The sequence below is a fragment of the Typopeltis vanoorti genome, chromosome 9, assembly GCF_054136105.1.
Source record: "Typopeltis vanoorti isolate ZY-2024b chromosome 9, IOZ_Tvanoo_1.0, whole genome shotgun sequence".
In the NCBI taxonomy this organism is placed as follows: Eukaryota; Metazoa; Arthropoda; class Arachnida; order Uropygi; family Thelyphonidae; genus Typopeltis; species Typopeltis vanoorti.
Genome location: NC_143557.1, coordinates 131,015,222 through 131,037,194, shown reverse-complemented (window position 1 = coordinate 131,037,194; position 21,973 = coordinate 131,015,222). Strand labels below are relative to the sequence as shown.

At 34.0% G+C, this 21,973-nt stretch overlaps 1 protein-coding gene across 1 annotated transcript in view; it reads left to right on the top strand.

Annotated features, from left to right (window-relative positions):
• Nucleotides 1-1,202: 1,202 nt before the first annotated feature.
• LOC150103558 (uncharacterized) overlaps nucleotides 1,203-21,973 on the top strand; it is a 26,631-nt gene continuing 5,860 nt past the window's right edge. The window contains exons 1-3 of the mRNA XM_090398279.1: nucleotides 1,203-1,235; nucleotides 21,442-21,545; nucleotides 21,627-21,719. Of these exons, the coding sequence (XP_090254405.1) occupies nucleotides 1,222-1,235; nucleotides 21,442-21,545; nucleotides 21,627-21,719 (211 nt within the window). The 5' untranslated portion in view covers nucleotides 1,203-1,221. The remainder of the gene's footprint in view (nucleotides 1,236-21,441; nucleotides 21,546-21,626; nucleotides 21,720-21,973) is intronic.

The window sequence follows — 21,973 nt, the reverse complement described above, 5'->3', positions numbered from 1 at the left end:
TTCAAGATAATAAATTTGTTTACAAAAATTAAAACAAAATAATAAAGAAAATATGCAATAGACCGAAACACATCAGCTATATATACTTCGGAGATTGTTTGACCCATAGCGCTAAGTCTCTAGAAGAAAGACCATGCTGAGTTCGATTCTCGTCGACGACGAGAATACTTTGGAAGTCAATTGTACGCCATTATTCGATCAGTTTCTGAATTAGTTGATGTTTATCAGGAGTCAGTGGGTTTTCTTTCCAGTTCCTTAGGTCTTTCATCCTGTAATCTCAAGAAAATATACTGCAGTACTCACACAATTTCAGACAAAATAATATTAGAGATTGTTAAAATTAGGGACCACGAAATAGTTGCAATTATCTGAAGTACTCTCCTTCTCAAAGTCAATTAAATAAAGTCACTAGGTAGTCTTTGGCCAGCTATTCTGTGATTGGCTAAAGGTGGAAGCTAGCTGTCCACCAGTCTTCAAAAGTAAGTTAGGGTTAAATTGCTTCACCTACTCCGTTTTGGAAAGAAAAGGCATTACCGGAGCAATAGTCAAAATATAACTTTTCCATGTTGACTGACAGAAGTATTTTTAAATGCAATATATTGGTTAAACGTAACGTTGAAATGAATTTTACAGGTGATCCAGTCAGTGACAGAATAGTAGGTACTTCTGAGTGCTGAGAGAGAGAGAGAGAGAGAGAGTACCACCAGCAACATGGTGTAAAGGACATTTATTATAAACAGCGTAGATTGAGAAGACACTACTGAGTTCTGCACGTGTGTTATTGAACAAAGTCATCCTTTGAGGGAAACCCTTGTCTTGAAAGTCGTTTTCTTAATAGGAAAAACAGAAAAAAGTGGCTCGGATATGCCCGGAGTGGTCAAATTAACACAAACGTCAATCAACGTCAGAGGGTTTGGCAGAAACCTTGATCAGTGGGTGCCTGTTCTATAGACCAGTTATTTCCAAGCTGTGCATCACTTGGAAGTCACTTTGTACACAGTTTAGGTGCATTGTTTTTTTTTCAAACGTCTACTAAGAATTTAGGACAAATATTTATTAAGTAGTTTGGAACGTGATCAGAGATAGTTTTGAGACCACTGCTATGGACCAAATACGGACCTTTTTTTTTTTTTGCCAGAATGCTGGAATATTATCTAAACCGAGACTTAGGTCAATAGTCTTGATCCGCTTATACAACGCCTCAGTGAGCTGTCACCGGAGATGACAATTTGCGGGTAAGTGATACGAATTAACGTATCAATAGTGAATATTTTCTTTAAAATAATCTGCCAAATATTAAAATAATTCCATTAGTTTATTAAGGTGTAATTTTTGTTTTATTTAATTATGTTTTTTTTATTTATACAGTTTTATTCGAATAAAAATTTTTGCCAGCCTAATATTTATGTAATTTCTTTATTTTGCTCCAAATGCTAAACTAAAGCGCCACCAATCGACCAACAGTAAAACATCAATGTTTACGTTATCAAGCACTGTGAGCTGTTCGGGTTAATTACAGTAAGTCACATGAGTCCAGCATTAAGAACACAGGTATGCCAGGTCAGAAATTTTCATTGCCAAGTATGCCTCAGTCTGAAGAGGTTTGAGGAACTACTGTGGTATGGAATGTAAAGGAAATAGAAACAAGGGTTCAATTTCATTTCTGTAAAATGTAAAAAAAAAAAAAATCAGCTAACGCCTTTTTTATTCCCGTATACGGGAGTGGGCGAGGCCATTTAGCCCTATCTAACTTTGGGAGACTAAGTGGGCAGTTCAATCTCCACTGGTACCCAATCAGAGATAGATGGCCCAAGGCTATCACTAATTAAGCGGTACGCAGTGAAGACAGACGGCTCAAATGTGCCGCCATCTCGTGGTCCCTAACCCTAACACAATTTATTTAAGGTCTGAAATAATGTGGGTTCTACGGTCGCATTTCTTGAGTTTACAGGACCAAAAACCCGAGTTTCCGGGAGGAAAAACCCGCTTGCCCGTGCCAGAGATCGACTAACTCGGGAACCGGTCGAAAAAAGGCTTAGAAAAATTTCCTCTAGTCACCGACTAGACTCGAAACCAAGTCTTCCTTCGTGCGGCCAAGCGCCGTGGTATGAAAACGCCACATCCACTGAGCTACACAGGCTCTTAAAATGTACCAACCGTAAAATGTACCATCTGTAAAATGTACCATCTGTAAAATGTACCAGCCGTAATTCACTAATTTAACAATACTAAACACACAAATAAAATGATGATATGAATTGGACTTATATTAATAATGAAATGAATATATGAAAACAAGATGTTATTAATAATAAAAAATAATGAAAAATATAAGTATTGTCTTAAATTTGTTTAATTTTTTGTAACTATGAAAATTTCAATAATTTAATTATATTATGTAAAGACACCGTTTTATTTTCTGTACTTGAAATATCCTTTTAATTTACTGCTGGTATATTTTATAACATTAATGGCCCGACTTAGGGACCATCGGGACCGAAAAGTCCTTTTTCAGGACTTCCAGGGTAACAAATGGCAATACTGTAGCCAATGAAGTTTTAACTGAGGCTCGGCTATTGCCGTTACCCAGCCATGACTAGAGCTTTTTAGCTCAATAACACTCCATCCACACAGATTTATTTCATTCAGATGACGGGATAAAGAGTCAAGGACTCAGTCCATCGCCCAGTTCTTTTAAGAACTTTAAGATTTTATAACATTACAGAAATGAAATTAAAACGCTGTTTCTATTTCTGTTTCCTTGCAATTATTTCCTTCTTTTATAATAAAGAGATACCAAGATGATATTTTAAATATGAAAATTATTAATTAAATTAAGGATTAGATCCCACATTGTTTTAAAACCGAATAAGAAATTCAGACCAATTGGAATCGGAGAGTTTCATGCCGAATATAGTATAAAAAAACTATAAAAGTATCGGCGAATACTAGCGTGAGCTAAATGCAAGTAGTCCTAGAACGTAATACAAACTCGGGCAACTCGTTGCAAAGGTGGGTAAAGTTCTGATCGCTATTCTCTGTATTTTCCATAATGTAAAAACACATTTCCTAGGAATTGTATGCTGTTATTATATTATGGTAGGAGGTCACTACCCAGACCGGTTTCAGCCTTTATTGAGGTTTCAGCAGAGTATATAAGTTCTTTTCGCTATACCCTTTGGTATTAATTTGGTTTAGCTACTAACTGATGAAGCCTCAATAAAGGCTGAAACCGGTCTGGGTAGTGACCTTCCAACATAATGTAATAACAGCATACATCTCCAAGGAAATGTGTTTTTACATTATGGAAAATAAAAAGAACAGCGATCAGAACTTTACCCACCTTTGCAACGAGTTGCCCGAGTTTGTATTACGTTCTAGGACTACTTGCATTTAGCTCACGCTAGTATTCGCCGATACTTTTATAGTTTTGTATACTATATTCGGCATGAAACTCTCTGATTCCAATTGGTCTTTGAGTTTCTTATTCTGTTTTAAAACAATGTGGGACCTAATAACGGATAAAACAGTGAAAATGTTTGTTATTTTCAGAATATTTCAACCAAATCTATTGTGGATAAATAATAAGAGGGAAGTAACAAGTATGGAAGTATAAACCATGATTTTCCAACACAACTTAATATTTTTTTTAAAATGATAAATGTTATAACTTTGAAGGTTTCTAAATTCACCTTTGCATATAAAAATTAAAGGATCGAAGTTAATATAAGCAACAATAAAATGAACTGAAGTAATCATAAAAAAAAAAGAGATCTCTGTCCCAATAGCTATTTTTGTGTCATATTTCGCAGTGTACCGTTTATTTATTGTTTTTGTAACATATACTTTTGTACCATTTTCTGTATATTCATGTTTTGGTTGAAAGATTTGCTACTATCTGGAATTTGGAATTACTTTCACAAGGACTTTTCAAATGAACGTGAGTAATCCCGGTATCTCACACGTAAGAGGAAACGTTGTGCTGCAGTCCTAATTCTAAACAGGTAAACTGAACCATAATCATGTAGCTAAAGTTGGTTTTTGATTCACCTAAACCAAATAAGATATGGGTAGAAAACATTTAGTAGAGATCCTAAATAAGAAGTGTCATTTAATTCTCTCAGTTAAAATGTATTATTGATAAGCACAAAGAGATGTGAATAAAATTAATTTAATAGGTCCTTTCACTTTTCTGGAATGTTTTTACAAGGAAGTTCTCTATACAAATGTCATAGAAAATTTACTGCAACAGTCTACATATTTGTAAAGTTACATTTTGGAAGGAATTAGCAATTTATCTGAGTTCGGATTGTTCCTTAAATAACACTTATGCTTCTCTATTACCGAAGATTTCATAATAGGACGGTCATAATTTTTTGCAACAACTTCCTAACATAACATGATAACATTAAGTAATTTATTATTCGATTATAAGTTTGGTGTCTTTTTTTTGTAATTCTCCTGTTATATATATTTTTTCTTTTGCATTAAAATTTATTCATATCAATATCTACTATAAATTTCCATTATTTTTCTATTTTAATTATTTTTTTAATGTATGCTTTGAATGATCTTGAAAAGAGATTTAAAATTCTACTAGGATTACATAATTTATTTCTACGGAATTTGTACTCAATCCTGTTTTAGTTGGAGAACATCACGAATGCAGCAAAATGATCTTGAGGAAGCTACTGGAAAAAAGAAACTCTTTTTATTTTCTATTTCTAAGGGGTTTCTTTTTTTCCAGTAGCTTCCTCAAGATCATTTTGCGAATCCAGATGTGGACATGGACGTTTGAGATCGCCTTTATGCAGGAGATGAATTTACTTGGCCAGTGTGAGACCACCTCGCTGCTTATTAGAGGCTTGATATGACTTCCAAAATCCATGATTGATCTCCAGAGCAGAATTTACAAATATAAAGATTAATTTACGAGGGAAATATACTATTAGAAGGAGATTCGAGTTGCAAATTAATGTCAGTTTCTCTCTCTCTCTCTCTCTCTCATAAGAATTTTTAGTATTGAACAACTTATTTTTATGTTAGATTTATTATTAATTATAGTTATTTAAGGTTTTTTTTTTAAATATATTTTTTTTAAATCCAAAAGAGGGAGTCACTTTGATATCACATGTTAGTACAAGTAGAGTGCATATAAAATCATACTGTATGATTAAATATCAAAGAGACTACATATTTATTAACAAAATTATGTAACAAAAATACGAAGATGATATTAAATCCTTTAGTTTTCTGCAATTGGACAATAAAAATATCCGTATTTCTCTTGTTTGTTCAGAGATCACAGATTAATAAGCAGTTGACAGTTTTATAATTATTTTTATTATTTCCGATTCATTTTGGGAAGGACCTATACAATAAATAAAACATGAATATTAACAGCAATCAATTAAAGACAGATCTGCAATTCAAGAGAATATATCGTAGAACTCATGTTATTTCAGGCAGTAATATACAGTTTTCAAGATAAGAACACAGAATGGGAGCATTTGTTGCTGAACGCACGCACGCACGCACACACACACACACACACACACACACACACACACACACACACACACACACACACACACACACACACACACACACACACACACACACACACACACACACACACACACACACACACACACACACACACACACACACACACACACACACACACACACACACACACCTGATGTCTATGAAATCATGGATTGGTATCAGCCAGCAATCAGTGATGTTCGTTTAGGATAAAGATTTGCCACCAACCTATCATCAAAAACTTAGGATCATTAGACTCTTGCCTACACCCTTTTGAAATGAAAAGCATAAAATAAATTGTTTAATTAAACATATTTGGTTGTTTGAAAGTTAAGCATAAAAAACTTATTCTTTAATACTGACCATTTACAAATATTTAAATTGTACATATTTAGTCTGATGTATTGAATAAATAACTTTTATTATTAAAAGACCAGAAGGTAAATGATAAAATATACAAAGAGCCAACAAGTTTCACTAGCCACTGTGTAGCATTTTCAAGGCTGAACTGGTGTGAAAACAAATGCATTGAGTTACATGTAAAACATACACTTTAGTAACTGTTAGGCCGTTACATTTGATCATTCTGTTTGAAGGCGTGCATGTGTTCGAAAGCTTCAGTCAGATTCCGGTACATGACCACGTGTTGTGTAGTTGTTTGCATATTGTAATTCTGTCGAACTGAGAGAGATGATGAGATTTTTCCATATGTCTTTAAGAATAATACCTTGATTTCTATTTAAATTATTGCCTGTGCGTAATACCACAGCTGCTTCTTTTAAAGTTATGTATCTGTAGTCATTCTCGATGTGAGGCATAGAAAAATTTTTTTATGGAAAAACTTGAAAAGAATATTCTTTCCACCATTGTACCAAAACCATCAATTTGGTACCATGGAAAAACCTTCTCGTATTTCTGAACAAAATCAACTCACTACAGAACAAGATCAAATTCACTATAGAACTAGAGAAGAACAAAGAACTTCCTTTTCTTGACATCCTAGTGAAGAAAGAAGATAACAATTTCCAACTGTCCATTTACAGGAAACCCACAGATACTGGTAGATATCTACATTATTCGTCCAACCATCATAGATCACAAAAACACAGCATCATTCACATGCTCCGTAATAGAGCCTTAAGGTCTATTTCGAAAGAAACAGATGTGCAGAGAGAACTGTCACTAATAGCTAACACTCTTTCTCTTAATGGATACCCTTCTAACATTTTAAACAAATGGCTATTTAAAGACAACCACCAACAACGTGTTACAGTGCCCCAATATGTGTCCACAGCTGTCATTCCATATGTTAATTCAGTTTCCACAAACTTGGCGAGAATGTTAAAAGCTCATAACATCAGAGTGGTTTTTAAACCAACTACCAAGATTAGACAAATCTTAGGATCACCTAAAGATGAGGTACCTTTCTTCAAATGTCTGGAGTATATGAAATTCCATACACGTGTGGCCTTTCTTACATTGGTCAGACTTCTAGAAGTTTTGAAATAAGACAGAAGGAACATGTGGGGGATGTCAATCATAACAGAATCATCACATCTGTTTTAGCACATCATTTCTCAACATCAAATCACGTTATAGATTGGAAAAACAGTTCTATGCCTTACATCGAGAATGACTACAAATACAGAACTTTAAAAGAAGCAGTTGTAGTATTACGCACAGGCAATAATTTAAATAGAAATCAGGGCATTGTTCTTAAAGACATATGGAAAAATCTCATCATCTCTCTCAGTTCGACAGAATTACAATATGCAAACAACTACAAAACACGTGGTCATGTACCGGAATCTGACTGAAGCTCTCGAACACATGCACGCCTTCAAACAGAATGATCAAATGTAACGGCCTAACAGTTACTATAGCGTATGTTTGAAATGTAACTCAATGCATTTCTTTTCACACCAGTTCAGCCTTGAAAATGCTAGACAGTGGCTAGTGAAACTTGTTGGCTCTTTGTATATTTTATCATTTACCTTCTGGTCTTTTAATAATAAAAGTTATTTATCCATTTACAAATATTTTAACATTCTTTGCCTACCAGTTTCGCTATCAAACTGTCTAGGTTTTTCAAGGCGTTGATGGAAAAGTATAAACAATACTAGTAAATGCAAATTGAAAGGAACATTAAAAACGTAAACACTCCAGTAGCTAAGATTGCACGTTCATGTGACAGAGACTGAATGTTCTTAAACATCATCACGCATGCGTGTTTGTTGTAAACGCATAATGTGATTACTAGCTAGCTGTAGTTCAGAGGGATTCAGAGAGAGGATGAGGTTTTTCCGTGAACTGTTAAGAATAGTACCCTGGTTTCTGTTGAGGTTTCTGCCAGTTTTTAACATGACTGCGGCTTCCTTGAATAAACCATATCTGTAATACGCTTCTAAATATGACATAGAGCTATTTTGTCACTCTGTCGTGTGGTTAGACGTACAGAAATGAGATGCTAAGCCAAAAGAAATATTTCCGTTGTGGTTTACATCACCAACTTACTCTTTGTGTCTGATCTCCAAACTCCGTGAAGTTTGTCCGATGTAGGAGAGACAACAGCTGCAAGGAATGCAATATACTCCTGGATATTTGTAGAATGCACCTTGTCTTTTGGTGATCCTAAAAAATGTTTGATGCTGGTGGTTGGTTTGAAGATCACTCTCTGATGTTGTGGGCTTTTAGTATTCTGGCTATTTGATAAGAAATTGATTTGATGAACGGAATCACTACAGTAGAAATGTGCTGGGAGTTTGGTTCTTCTTGTCTGGGGTTGTCACCGTATAGATATTTTCTGATGATGTTCGGAGGGTATCCATTTTGTGATAAAGTTTTGGCTATTAGTGAGATTTCAGTCTGTGTATCCTCTTCTTCTGATATAAACGTATGTGCTCTATTTTTCACCATATGGATAATGCTTAGTTTGTGTGTCTTGTGATGATTAGAAGTATAATGAAGGTATTTTCCAGTGTCTGTCGGCTTTCTGTAAATAGATAAATTGACACTATTTGATTGTCTTTTTATCAAGATGTCTAGAAAATGCAGATGGTTGTTGTTTTCAACTTCCGGAGTGAATTTTATCTTGTTATGTATGGAATTGATTTTATTCACAAACGATTTTAGGTATTCTAAGCTATATTGCCATATAATGAAAATATTGTCAACATATCTCCACCATGTAGATGGTGTAAGGGAGATTGTTGTTGAGAGAATTTGTTTTTTAAGTTTTTCCATGAAAAGATCTGCACAAGACGGATATCTAACTTCCCATTGCTTGGCCTTCTAATTGTTGGTATAAGGTGTTATTAACCTTGAAGAAATTAGACTGAAGGCAGTATTTAAACATCTTTGTGATGTCTAGAGGAAAGAGGTCTTGAATGATGTTTATTGCCTCTTCTACTGGTACACTGGTGAAGAGGGACACAATATCCAGACTGGCTAGTATGTTTGTTGGTTCAATCTTAATGGCTTGGAGTTTATTTAGAAAATGCTGAATATTCTTGATATAGGATTCTCTTGATCGTATTTTGGTATTTAATAAGTTTACAAGATGCTTAGCCAATAGGTAAGTTGGGGTTGATCTCCCATCAACGATTGGACGAAGAGGTATATTCTTTTTATGTATTTTAGGTGTCCCATATGGTCTGGGAGTAATGGGATGTGAGGATTTTATTCTTATCTTCACTTCTTCTGGCCAAATCTTGCAATTACGGATTAGGTGGTTTGTTTCATTGTGATTTTTCATGGTGGGATCTTTGTCTGGGATCTTATAGGTAGAGTTGTCTGATAGTAATACGTTTAACTTATCATAATAATCTTTAGAGGTTAAGGATGACTGTTGAATATCCCTTATCAGCTTTGTTAATGATGATATCTTTGTTTTTCTTTAAGTTAAGGATTGCTTTTCTATCATAAGGAGACATGTTGAGAATAGGTTGTTTATCTTTGGCTAGGATTATGGTACTTTTGAATCTAATAGTGTCAGCTACAATTTGCCGTAGTGGATATAGGCCTTTTTCAATTCCACACAAAATCCATTTTAGGAATGTGCTTTGGTATAATTGCAAAGTTAAAGCCTCTTTTGAGAATGTCGGATTCCTTTTTTGTCAGACTATGATTCGACAAATTGGTTGTTCTGTGTCCGATATTTTTTCTTGTAACGTTCGCTGGATTTTTTAATTTGTTTTTCTTTATCTACGTTTTATCGTTTGATCTATTTGGTTCCATATGGTATATTCTAAATTGTTCGAAATTTCATCAAAGAACCTACAGCAATTAATATCACTTTGATTAAGTTCCTCGTGTTCTGAATCCCTTCCCTTATAACTGCCAATGAAGTGCGTAGATAATTTTTTTAGCTGATATAGAGTTTATATGACCTTTGACTATGAGGAACTTTGGGATGATGGAGAATTCTCTGCAACGTTTAAGGAACGTTAGGTGGTTTAGAAGTTTGGCCTTTCTGCATTTTTCTCTTTCCATGCACCGAACTTTGTGTTTCATTAAACTGTTCAATTTAAACATATTTGGTCGTTTGAAAGTTAATCATAAAAACGTAATGTTTAATACTGACCATATACAAATATTTTAACATTCTTTGCCTACCAGTTTCGCTAGCAAACTGGCTAGCTTTTTCAAGGCGTTGACGGAAAAGTATAAAAAGTACTAGTAAATGCAAATTGAAAGGAACATTAAAAACGCAAACACTCCAGTAGCTAAGATTGCACGTTCGCGTGACAGAGACTGAGTGGACTTATTGTTCTTAATCATTATCACGCATGCGTGTTTGTTGTAATCGCATAATATGATTACTAGCTAGCTATAGTTTAGATGGATTTAGAGAGAAGATCAGGTTTTTCCACAAACTGTACAGAATAGTACCCTGCTTTCCGTTGAGGTTTCCGCCAGTTTTTAACATCACTGCGGCTTCCTTCAGTCTAATTTCTTCAAGGTTAATAACACCTTATACCAAAAATTAGAAGGCCTAGCAATGGGAAGTCCGCTATCACCATCTTGTGCAAACCTTTTCATGGAAAACCTTGAAAAAGAAATTCTCTCCACAATCTCCCCTAGACCATCTATATAGTGGAGATATGTTGACGATATTTTCATTATATAGCAAGATAGCTTAGAAAACCTAAAATGGTTTGTGAATAAAATGAACTCCATACCTAACAAGATAAAATTCACTCCGGAAGTTGAAAACAACAACCATCTGCATTTTCTAGACATCTTGATAAAAAGACAATCAAATAGTGTCAATTTATCTATTTACAGAAAACCGACAGATACTGGAAGATACCTTCATTATACTTCTAACCATCACAAGACAAACAAACTAAGCATTATCCATATGTTGATAAATACAGAACGTACGTTTATATCAGAAGAAGAGGATACACAGACTGAAATCTCACTAATAGCCAAAACTTTATCACAAAATGGATACCCTCCGAACATCATCAAAAAATAACTATACGGTGACAACCCCAGACAAGAAGAACAAAACTCCCAGCACATTTCTACTGTAGTGATTCCGTTCATCAAATCAATTTCTTATCAAATAGCCAGAATACTAAAAGCCCACAACATCAGAGAGTGATCTTCAAACCAACCACCAGCATCAAACATTTTTTAGGATCACCAAAAGACAAGGTGCATTCTACAAATATCCAGGAGTATATTACATTCCTTGCTCCTGTGGTCTCTCCTACATCGGACAAACTTCACGGAGTTTGGAGATCAGACACAAAGAGCAAGTTGGTGATGTAAACCACAATAGAAGTATTTACTCCGGCTTAGCACATCGTTTCTGTACGTCTAACCACACGATAGTGGCAAAATAGCTCCGTGCCATATTTAGAAGACCATTATAGACATCGTTTATTCAAGGAAGCGGCAGTAATGTTAAAAACTGGCAGAAACCTCAACAGAAACTAGAGTACTATTCTTAACAGTTCACGGAAACACCTCATCCTCTCTCTCTAAATCCATCTGAACTACAGCTAGCCAGTAATCACTTTATGCATTTACAACAAACACGCATGCGTGATAATGCTTAAGAACACTCACTCACATCCACGCGAACGTGGAACCTTACCTATTAGAGTGTTTACAACGTTTTTAATGTTCCTTTCAATTTGCATTTACTAGCATTTTTTATACTTTCCGTCAATGCCTTGAAAAAGCTAGACAGTTTGGTAGCGAATCTGGTAGGCATTAAACAATAAGTTTTTTATGCATAGATTGTTTTAATTAAAAAAAAAACGTGTGTGTAAGGGACATCCTTTTCTCAATTTTTTTTTACAAATAAGCATAGTTGACCCTAATCGGATTAACCAATCCTGTTAGTCGGATTAAGGTCAACTGTACTCATTCTATAATAGAAACCATTCTATGTGAGTAAGCAAGAAACTGATATTTGTAAACAAAAAGCAAGAATATTTTCTTTCTCTCTATTGAATTCTTTTACATACTTTCTGTCAATTGAAAAAATGCTCCACGGAATATATTTTTAAATGAATTGATAATGCAACGAACAGAATACAATCAAAGTATTAAACAGTCCGTAATGTAAATCTAAACACACCCTTTTTATCTTTCTAATGACCAGAATGATAATAGAAGATTCTGTGGATAGTCTAAAATTTAGAACTGTCTAAAGTAGATAGAAGAGTCTAAAATTTGGAACTGGATTTTGATTTTCAATAGAAAATTAAAATCCATGATTGCTACCAATATTTTGATTTTCAATATAAAGATTTTGATTTTCGAGATTTTGATTTTCAATAGAAAATCAAAATCTATGGCTTTTAAAAGTCACATTCCAACCAGAAATTAAATAGCAATCAAGAACAAGACTTTAGACCAGTGGTTCTTAAACTTTTCGAAGTCACGGAACACTTTTTATTATTAGAAAAAAAATTTGGGAACACCAAAAGCATTAGAGTCATAAAGCTAACAATAAAAATATGCATGGGCTTGCCTTTTATAAAAATTGAATTTATTTTAATGTGAGACTCGAGCTTGTCTTCTTTTGCAGATTTCATGAATATCAGGTCTAATATATGATATAGCTACCCTCATTTGTTTGTCTACATGTTTAGTAAGTCTTTCACGCTTTTTAATTTTTATGTGTGTTAGTATTGAGAAATCGACCTCACACAAATATGATGCTGAAAACTGTAACAAAATTTTCATTGACCTTGATGGGAGAGCTTGGACAAAAATCCAAAATTCTTCAAGAGTTATTTCAGAGAATTTAATTTTTAGAGTAAGATCCGTTGACAAGGTAACTAATTCTTCTTGTAACGAAAATTCACAACTCGATGTATTAACTGTGCCAAACGGATTTCGTATCCAGTCCTAATTGTGTGTATTTAAGGAAGGAAAGTAGCTTGGAATCTTTGCTTCCAATATTGTTAAATTTTTACACATTAAAAATAGTAACCATAAACGATATTCTATTGGTTTAGTAGTCAACGCGCATAGCAGTCTTCAGTTGGTAGGATTAGAGTAACCAATTACACTCAGAACTGTGTCATCTTTCACACGCGGAACACTTGTAACCAGTTCGCGGAACACAAGTGTTCCGGGAAACACCGATTAAATACCACTACTTTAGACCATGTTAATTCTTTTTACATATTTAGGACGCATTATTTCATATTGCAGAAAAATTGTATATAAACGATGTACTTAAACTTAACCTGGTACAGAGGTAGACTGAATTAAAAGTTTATCGTATGATAATGAAATTTTGATAATAAAACAAAAAAGATGAGCAAAGAAATGAAATTTATAAGAAAAACAGCAAGATATATCATATTTAATCATAAAAGAAACGAAGAAATAAAGAAAGAATAAACCAAGAGCCAGTAATTACAGATAATAAAAGATATACTGTATGTTTGATGCCACATTATCGAATATCAGAGATCAAACCAAAATACTCCATATTGGCTCCACACTTGATAGCGGCTTTTGCAAATTAGCAACATGTTGTGGATTTCTCTGTGATCTTTTCTATATTTATCCAAAAATATAATTTCAAGCCATTACGTAAAATAATTACAAATATCAACACCATAAGTTAAGAAAAATGGTAAAATAATTTAGTTTTCATATTATCTTATGGGTTTTAAGGGAAATCTCATTAATCGTGATAATTTAATTATTATATATTAAATACATCTATATTACGTAGATGTAATATAGATGTATTTTCAAGCCATTGGAGAGTAAGAAATGCAAGGTGGCGGTATGACATGGTAGTACTGTGAAGATATTCTACCATACAATGGTTGAATGTTGAATAATATTATGTATTTCTAATATAATTATATTTAAAATTATTTCCTGATATACAAAAATATCTATTGTGCATATTTTAATGATAATTTGAAACAAATTTCAAGACTTTATTTAGGAAGGGAAAATAGAAGTTTACTGGTCATAAGTTTCACAGGAAAACTAGTCAGGTGGATTGAACTGATATCAGTGTTCTTGTAGATTAAACTGTGGTGTTCAAAATACATCTCTAAAGTGGTGCCAATGACCTGAAAAAGGTGTCTATAAAACAGATAAGTTTCAGATACTTATCTCTCAATGTCAGAGCACTGATTAATACTATTCCAAGCATTCGCATACGGGCATAAACAATTAGCAATGACCTTACTTAATTATCTGTTAACTTTACACTGCTTGGAAAGAGGTCAACGAACACCATAGTGTGATGAACAAACAGCCATGGCGCCCCCGCAATAAGGAGTAGAATCTGCTTTCACTGCGATGAGTGCAACTATCCTGGGACCTATTTTTCACATGCGTACGATAGCGATCAATAGAGATTTTGAACCATTCTTCCTGTAAGCTTGCAATGAGGTCATGGACTGTTGTGGGCGGACATCCCTTTGTCTCATCCGACGTTCCAGTTTCATCCCACACATGTTCGAAAGGCTTGAGATCAGGACTCTGTGGAGGCCAGTCTACTGTGGCCAGTAGACTGTCGAACTAACGGTTGTCTCTTTCAGCAAGACAGTGCACTGTCTTGCTGAATGAGACAACAGTTACTTCCATAGAAACATCACAAAGTAGGAACTTTGCATTGCTCAGAATGTTCAGATTACTCTCGGAGTTCAACGTTCGTGGCACGACATACAGAGGTCCAAGACCAAACCAGGAAAAATAGGGCCATACCCTCACACCGCCACATCCGAATATCATAGTGGGGTTATGCAATTTGGTAAGAGACGACCACTGAGCATGCGCTACACCCACACTCGACGACCTGCTCGGCAGAGGATGTAGTGACCCGTCTTCTTAATACGGCTTGCTAAGCTTTCACTTCCCATTGTATACATGCTCTTTGTACCACTGAAGACGATGCTGCTTGGTTGGGTAATGTTAGCTTGCTTCACGGGAAATATGTGAAAATAAATACCCCATATAAAAATATTTTTTGAAAATATTTATTTTAAAAATATTTTAAAAGAATTTAAGAAATATTTTAAAAAATGTAAGAAATATTTGAAAAAAAATGTAAGAATTATTTTTAAAAAATGTAAGAAATATTTTATATTATTTAATATTTCGATTATATTTAGATTTCTAAAAATTTTTATTCCTTATAAAGTTGTTAATATTCTTTCTTACTAGGCTCTGTAGATGGAATATTAATTGTGACAGAACTGGGAGAGGATGATTAGGAAGAAAGAGCAACATATTTAAGATTATTTAGGGATAATGGTTATATCTAACTAATATTTATAGTCTACTATTTACTTATTCCTATTAACTATTGTAACTATTAATAGAATAGTTATTAGGGGGAATAAAATATTTAAGAATAGTTAATGAGAAAGGGCACAATATTTAAGAATATTTATCCTTCTAACCGTTCACTATTTTTCTGTTCTGCGCATTTAGACATCCATCCCGGTGTGATATATTTTTTTTTTATCTGAACTAATTCAGAAGCTGAGGTGTTTCAGTTACTGAATACACATTTGTTTTGAAAATAACTTCACTTTTACTACAGAGGAGAGATATGTTGTACGCTGTTATCGTTTAGAGAGCTAGTTTAAGATCATAGGCATACTTTTGAGTAATTATATTAAAGAAAATGATAATAAAATTACGTAAATCCTATCATCATAAGCTAAATTGGTATCTGTGATGCAATACTAGTCTTTACCTTTTCCTCCAATACTGGTATTTTCTAATCCTAAGAAATTTTAAATTTTATATTTAGTCTCCTTTACTAAATATACATATATATAGATGCATGTCCAAAGTGAAATAAGTAATTAATTACTTCTCTTGTGAAACGTTAAAAATAAACTGTAATCAGAAATATCATGTCGTTAACAACCGACTAGATAGCGTACACTCTCCCACTAATGAGCTGTGGATTCGAAACCAGCAATGGGCACGGATGTTTGTAATTATTTTTCGGTAAGAGGTGAATTTCGTCGTCTGATGTGAGACCACAGCACTGCTTATTAGAGCAGCGCTTCCCAAACTGTGGGCCGCGGCCCCCTTGGGAGACGTAGGTTTTGTTGAGAGGGGCCGTGATATAATGATAACAAATTTAAAATGTTTTAAGATTAAGTAGATTTTTTTTTTTTTTAAAGAAACGTATTTAACTTTTATTATTCATTATTTCTTTTTTGTTATTTTTGATATTTTAATGGGAAAATTCACACATTGGTGTTGGTTCACAAATTTTGCTTCCTGCGTATTTCGGCGCTTAATGAATATTAGTAAATATTGCTTATTCATATGTTTCATTTCAAAGCAGTGGTTAATTGTATTTACTTCGAATGCTCTCCAGGGAAGCTCCAAATCTTCCTATCTCTTTCATCACGCGTTCGTAATCAGGGACTGTTGATATTGACTTTATGTTGATATTGACTTTATATACGTATCAAAACTCGTTTTATATTATCACTGTCATCCAAGCTAGTTTTCTGTTACCAATAAAAGTTTCGCATATACTTCACACATGAAAAAAAAGCTTAAACAAGTTCATGTGGGGAGATAGTAACTCGTTTGCAATGGTAAACAACACGCCCTCCCTAACAGCCACTATACTGCAGAGGCAATAAAAACAAGTACTTTTATTATGCCAGTGAATAAGGTATGAGCAGTCTGTGTAATATATTTCTCATATGCTGTATAGACTGAAACAAAACCATATGTTGCATGGGCACACAGTATCTAACTAAAAACTATTGTTATTAATTAGATGTGTGCGAGTTCGATTTCTCAAGGCAGCAATAAAATTCAACCGAACGTGTTAAAATTCATAAAAGTGTTAAAACTAAGTAATATATATATATATATATATATATATATATATATATATATATATATATATATATATAATGAATGTTATGGCAGTTTCACATATGGAATTCGGTTGAAGAGAGTTAGCATTTCAACTCAATTGTCAGCTATGCTTTTATCTTTCGGTTGCGCGATGCGACCGTTTGTTAATACCGCACCAATCATATGCACGTTTTAATAACCTGCCTTTGCTGTCTGTTTCGCGTTAGGCTTAATTACCGTAAAGGGAGAAAAGTCACAAAAGTGAAAAATGTTCCTGGTCCGTGGATTCCCTTATTCAGGTAATATTCACTAATTTCATGTTATCAATCTGTGGTGTGCCAGTATCGGTAAGTGGTGATATTATTTGATCTATTCTACGTTAAAAAATTTAACCCTGAGATGGATAAGTGGCTGATAAAAAATAAAAAAAAATTCCGCGAACAATCAGAAGACGCAGAAACAGACTCAAAAAAAAAAAAATGACCGTATTTCATATTTTCCAGAACAGCCCGCATCGTCTTCAGAACCAAACAATAAGAGGCAAAAAAATGTAATATATGCATTTGATTTTTTATATATTCGCTGTGTATGTTTTGTATTGAATATAAATACAATAAATATTATAATAATATATCTCTCTGTTACGATTTTTTTAGAGGAGGGGGCCGTGAAATATTTTAATTTTTGCAAAGGGGGCCCTGACATCCAGAAGTTTGGGAAGCACTGTATTAGAGGGTTGAAGTTGCTTCAGTGGTTTTCATGTTTGGTCAGGTAATTTCAGCAGTATTTCCGAACCAGGTTAAAATGAATAAAAATTACAAGGAAACTGAAATTAAGAAACTCACCGATCAATAAACATATTACTTTCATTGTATAAGAATAAATCTATTTAAAATCTAAACAAATAATACATAAATACATGAAAAAAAAACAACAGCAACTATATTTTGTAAAATTTATTTTGCAATGCATTTACTTTTTATATATTGGTATCAATGAAATATCATTTAAATTTTCTAGCGAATTTTTTCCTCGATGAACAGTTCCCGCGAGAATTGTCCGTTGTTACGTCGTGGTTTTTCTTTATATCTATGTTATTATTACCCTCTCTTGTGCCAACTAAGAATGAGATCTCCAGTCTATCTCTCTCGGGCTTTCTCCTTTTCGAACTCTGACAAATTTGTTTGTTCCATCTGCATCAGTCAGAGTCCTAGGAAAGAAGAATTCTTGCTCAGAGAAACTTTCCCAGAGGTCTAACAGCTACCTAACTTCGCTAAATATATATAGCGTCTGTAGAGATCTCAGGTTGCATTCATGGCCCTATCCTTTCTATTTATTCTTTACCTTCCCCTTAGGTATAGGTGTAAACTTTTATGAGTGGTAAATTAGTCTCATGTTCAAGCAAAAATCAGGCGTACATAGTAAACATGTTTATTAAAGATCTAATGAGTTTACAATTAGGTTTAAAGATATCAAAAGCTTATCACAATACCATAAAGCAACTGACAATCACAAATGAACACTCTAGTTAATGAACATATAACTCATATCCTCTGTCAATTAAAACACACTTAGCATGGGAAAATACTAGTTTACAATTTTAATTTCAAATGCTAACACAGACCCCACCACATTAATTAGGTCTCGCACAAGAATTTAAGTCCTCCGATTACCAGTCCAATGGAGTTAGGTTACAATGCATATCCGTCATTCAAAAAGTTCTCTAGGCAATTGTCCATTTTTCTTCCAACTAGAAATCGATTCACCCTCTTCCTCTAATGCTAATTGTTAATAAAATAAGAAATTCTGTACATTACCACCGCCGCATGAGGTTACCGTGTCCCCTTTGTCCGTCCTTTACTGTTAGATACTTTACTGCTTCAGTGGGTTGCGTCCACGTGAAGGTCACTTCGTTCGCCACGTACAACCATTTTCTGCACTCTGCTGGGAAAACACTCGTCTCGCTGGTCACTATCGTCCGAATGCCGTATCCCTGGAGGAACTTTCCGTGGTCTCATTCCGGTAGCACTTCTACCGATGGCCCGAGTTGGTGGACACTATCATCTCGCGTACAGCTCGCCAGTCAGCAACGGGGAGATACTTGCCATCCTATGGCGTCGAATTCCCTTCCGCTGGTCAGCATCGTAGGTCCAAATGAAAACAGGAACAGAAAAAACGAAACTTGAAACCAGCCCGAACCCGTATTTATTATCCCTCATGCTGCGCCCTCTTTTCGTTGCAGAAGTCCCTCACGGCACCTTCCTATTTATCCTTCAGTTGTTTGGTCACAACTCTTCTCCTCAAGAGCTCTCTTTTCGGGGAACGCGAGTTCAATTCGCTTTCCACGAATGCCTTCGCTTCGGGCGTTACGCGTATCGTGGGTAACCTCACGCAACCTTTGGACTTTTGTTTGCATTGACATGCATTTTGCATTGAGTATTTTTCTCTTACTAGTGATTTCAAACAACAACATTTATATCTAGACTGACAAATTCCTCCTTTTTTTGTACTTCATTTTAAGGTAATTCAAGTATGTTCTGTATTAACAATTTGTTTCTTTACTAACAGTACGAGTATTTCTTGATTATTATTTTATTCTTGTTAAATCTTGAATGAATGATCCTTTTGATGAAAATGTCATTATTCCAGATCTAACACCGTAAACCCCGTGCCTTATAGGGAATTGAAACCAGCATAAATGGTCAAAAGAACACACTTAATAAGCAGACGGATCTGGTTTCGAAAGCCTGCATAGTTCGTAAGTAGTCTACATATAAACATAAAATAGATAGCCGAACAGACTAAACTGCAGATTAATCTTCTCTTTCGATCACTGCCATCTTCATCTATTCTTGTTCATCAATAGTCAATTAAGTAATAATAAAAAAAAAAGTTACTCTGCAGATCTACTTTCTGTTAGCTGCGCTACGAATAAAATATATTCGAAGGGACTCATCTGAATATTACAAATTCATGATATTCATTGCAAGGAAATGGCAACGGATTAAAATAAAAATAGCGATATAAAATATATGAACATTTTGCGTAATTATTGACGTAATTTTAATTTAACTATAAATTTAGAAATTTCAATTTTAGTATTTATTTAGAATTTTTGATATTAGCAATTCACAGATTATTATTCATAAAATGAAATAATAAATTAAATTTATTAAATGCAATGCGACATTTATTTCATATTTCTGTATCATATATATATATATATATATATATATATATATAATTAAAGCAGTAGATGATCAAGCCAAATACTTCTGTGATTATTATTGCTTAAGGTAAATTACGTACAATATAACAATGTAAAGAAATATCACAAATAGTCCTTATAAGGACTGGCTTAAAGGGGCGAAGCAAGAATGCTTTTCATCTTCCCCGTTATCTGTAGAGGACAATGTAGGGATAAGGTGTTATTGAGCTATTAAAGCTCTGATCATGGTAGGGGGTAACAGCAATAGCCAAGCCTCAGTTAAAACTTCATTGGCTACAGCATTGCCATCCATTACCCTTCAAGGGTATTAATCACCGCCTAGCTATCACAAATAAATCATTCATTTAATAATTTAAAGGGTGGCCACATATAATCATTATTTAATAACTGAAACAAATTAAAAGTATGTAATTTTAAATTTAAGTAACTTTTACGTTTAAAATAACATATTTATATATTTAAAACTATGAGTTACTTTTTATCTTTTAGAAAGATATTATTATTTATCAAAAATGAATGTATTCATTGTTTTATATACTGAATTTTTGTATGATCAAATAACATACTAGTAATGTTTTAATTATATATGTAGGATACGCCGTTTAAACACTTTTACATCGATATTAAAAATAATATTATTATCCGGCACGTCTAAGGAGGTTTAGGATAATAATGATCAAAGAAGGGCACTCTACACCAGATAATTACTGTCTACACTACTTAATCCCCGAGGCCATTCATTGCATAATCCATTATATATACACACTATGCCACCTACCGAACACTAACAGACATTTTGTGTTTTTTATGGGGTGTGTTCTCTGGCCAATTTGTCTGTAAGCAGAACGAATGACCCGAATTTCCAGTTTGAAAAATTCTGCTATCTCCATGTAAAACTATCAAACTCATCTACAATTCAAAAGTACGTATATACAAAAATTCTTCTGTCGGAACGATAAGCCAGTCGTTTGAACTCGAAAAGGGTATGACAGCTTTGTTCTCCCAATTGCTGTGTGTCGCTGTGTGTGAGTATATATTCGTACATCGACACACAGCAATTGGGAGAACAAAGCGGTCATACCTTTTTTTTGAGAAAGAGATAGGAGTACAGTATACAGGCATTGTGTGAAATGTTTTTGTTATATATCTTATCATTCTGATTATTGTAGTTTGCACTTTTATCCACTAAATCCGCTACATACATAATCTATTATAAAGAGTGAACAGAATAGTGCAATAATTGCAATCCAGTCTTGTGCACCCCATCATCATCATAGGAAGAATTGTTTGCAATTTTTAAATATTTTGTTATTATTTTTCCACAGGGTGCTATCAGGACCTCTTTATGTGATAATGTTGGACAAAATCTGTATGCAGACTGTCGCCTTTGGGCTCTTCTCTCTGGTTTCCTTCAGTGCGGAAGCACCTGGTAAGTGTCTAGAACGATTTCAGAAAAAAGAAAAAACACTAATGGTTAGATTAATTATATTTATTTTTTTAATTATTTCAGATCGCTGTTTCCCTGAATGCCAGAATGGTGGCTCTTGTGTCGTGCATAGCTGCCTGTGTGCTGTGGGTTACTATGGAGATTATTGTCAGTACAGTAAGTTCAGCAAATTTTCGTTTATTTGTTTTGAGTTGTTGTTGTTCATTCTGGTGTCGACGACCGGGATGAATTCTTTCTATTTCTTTGTTAAATGTTTTTACCGGTATCGTAAAATTTGCTCCAATTTCTCCCCCACCCCACACACAATAAATTAAAATGAAAGAGCGGAAATATCCAAGTGTAAAAACGACAGAATAAAGATTGAAATATAACTATTTATATGTATTATATTCTAAAAAAACGTATATAGC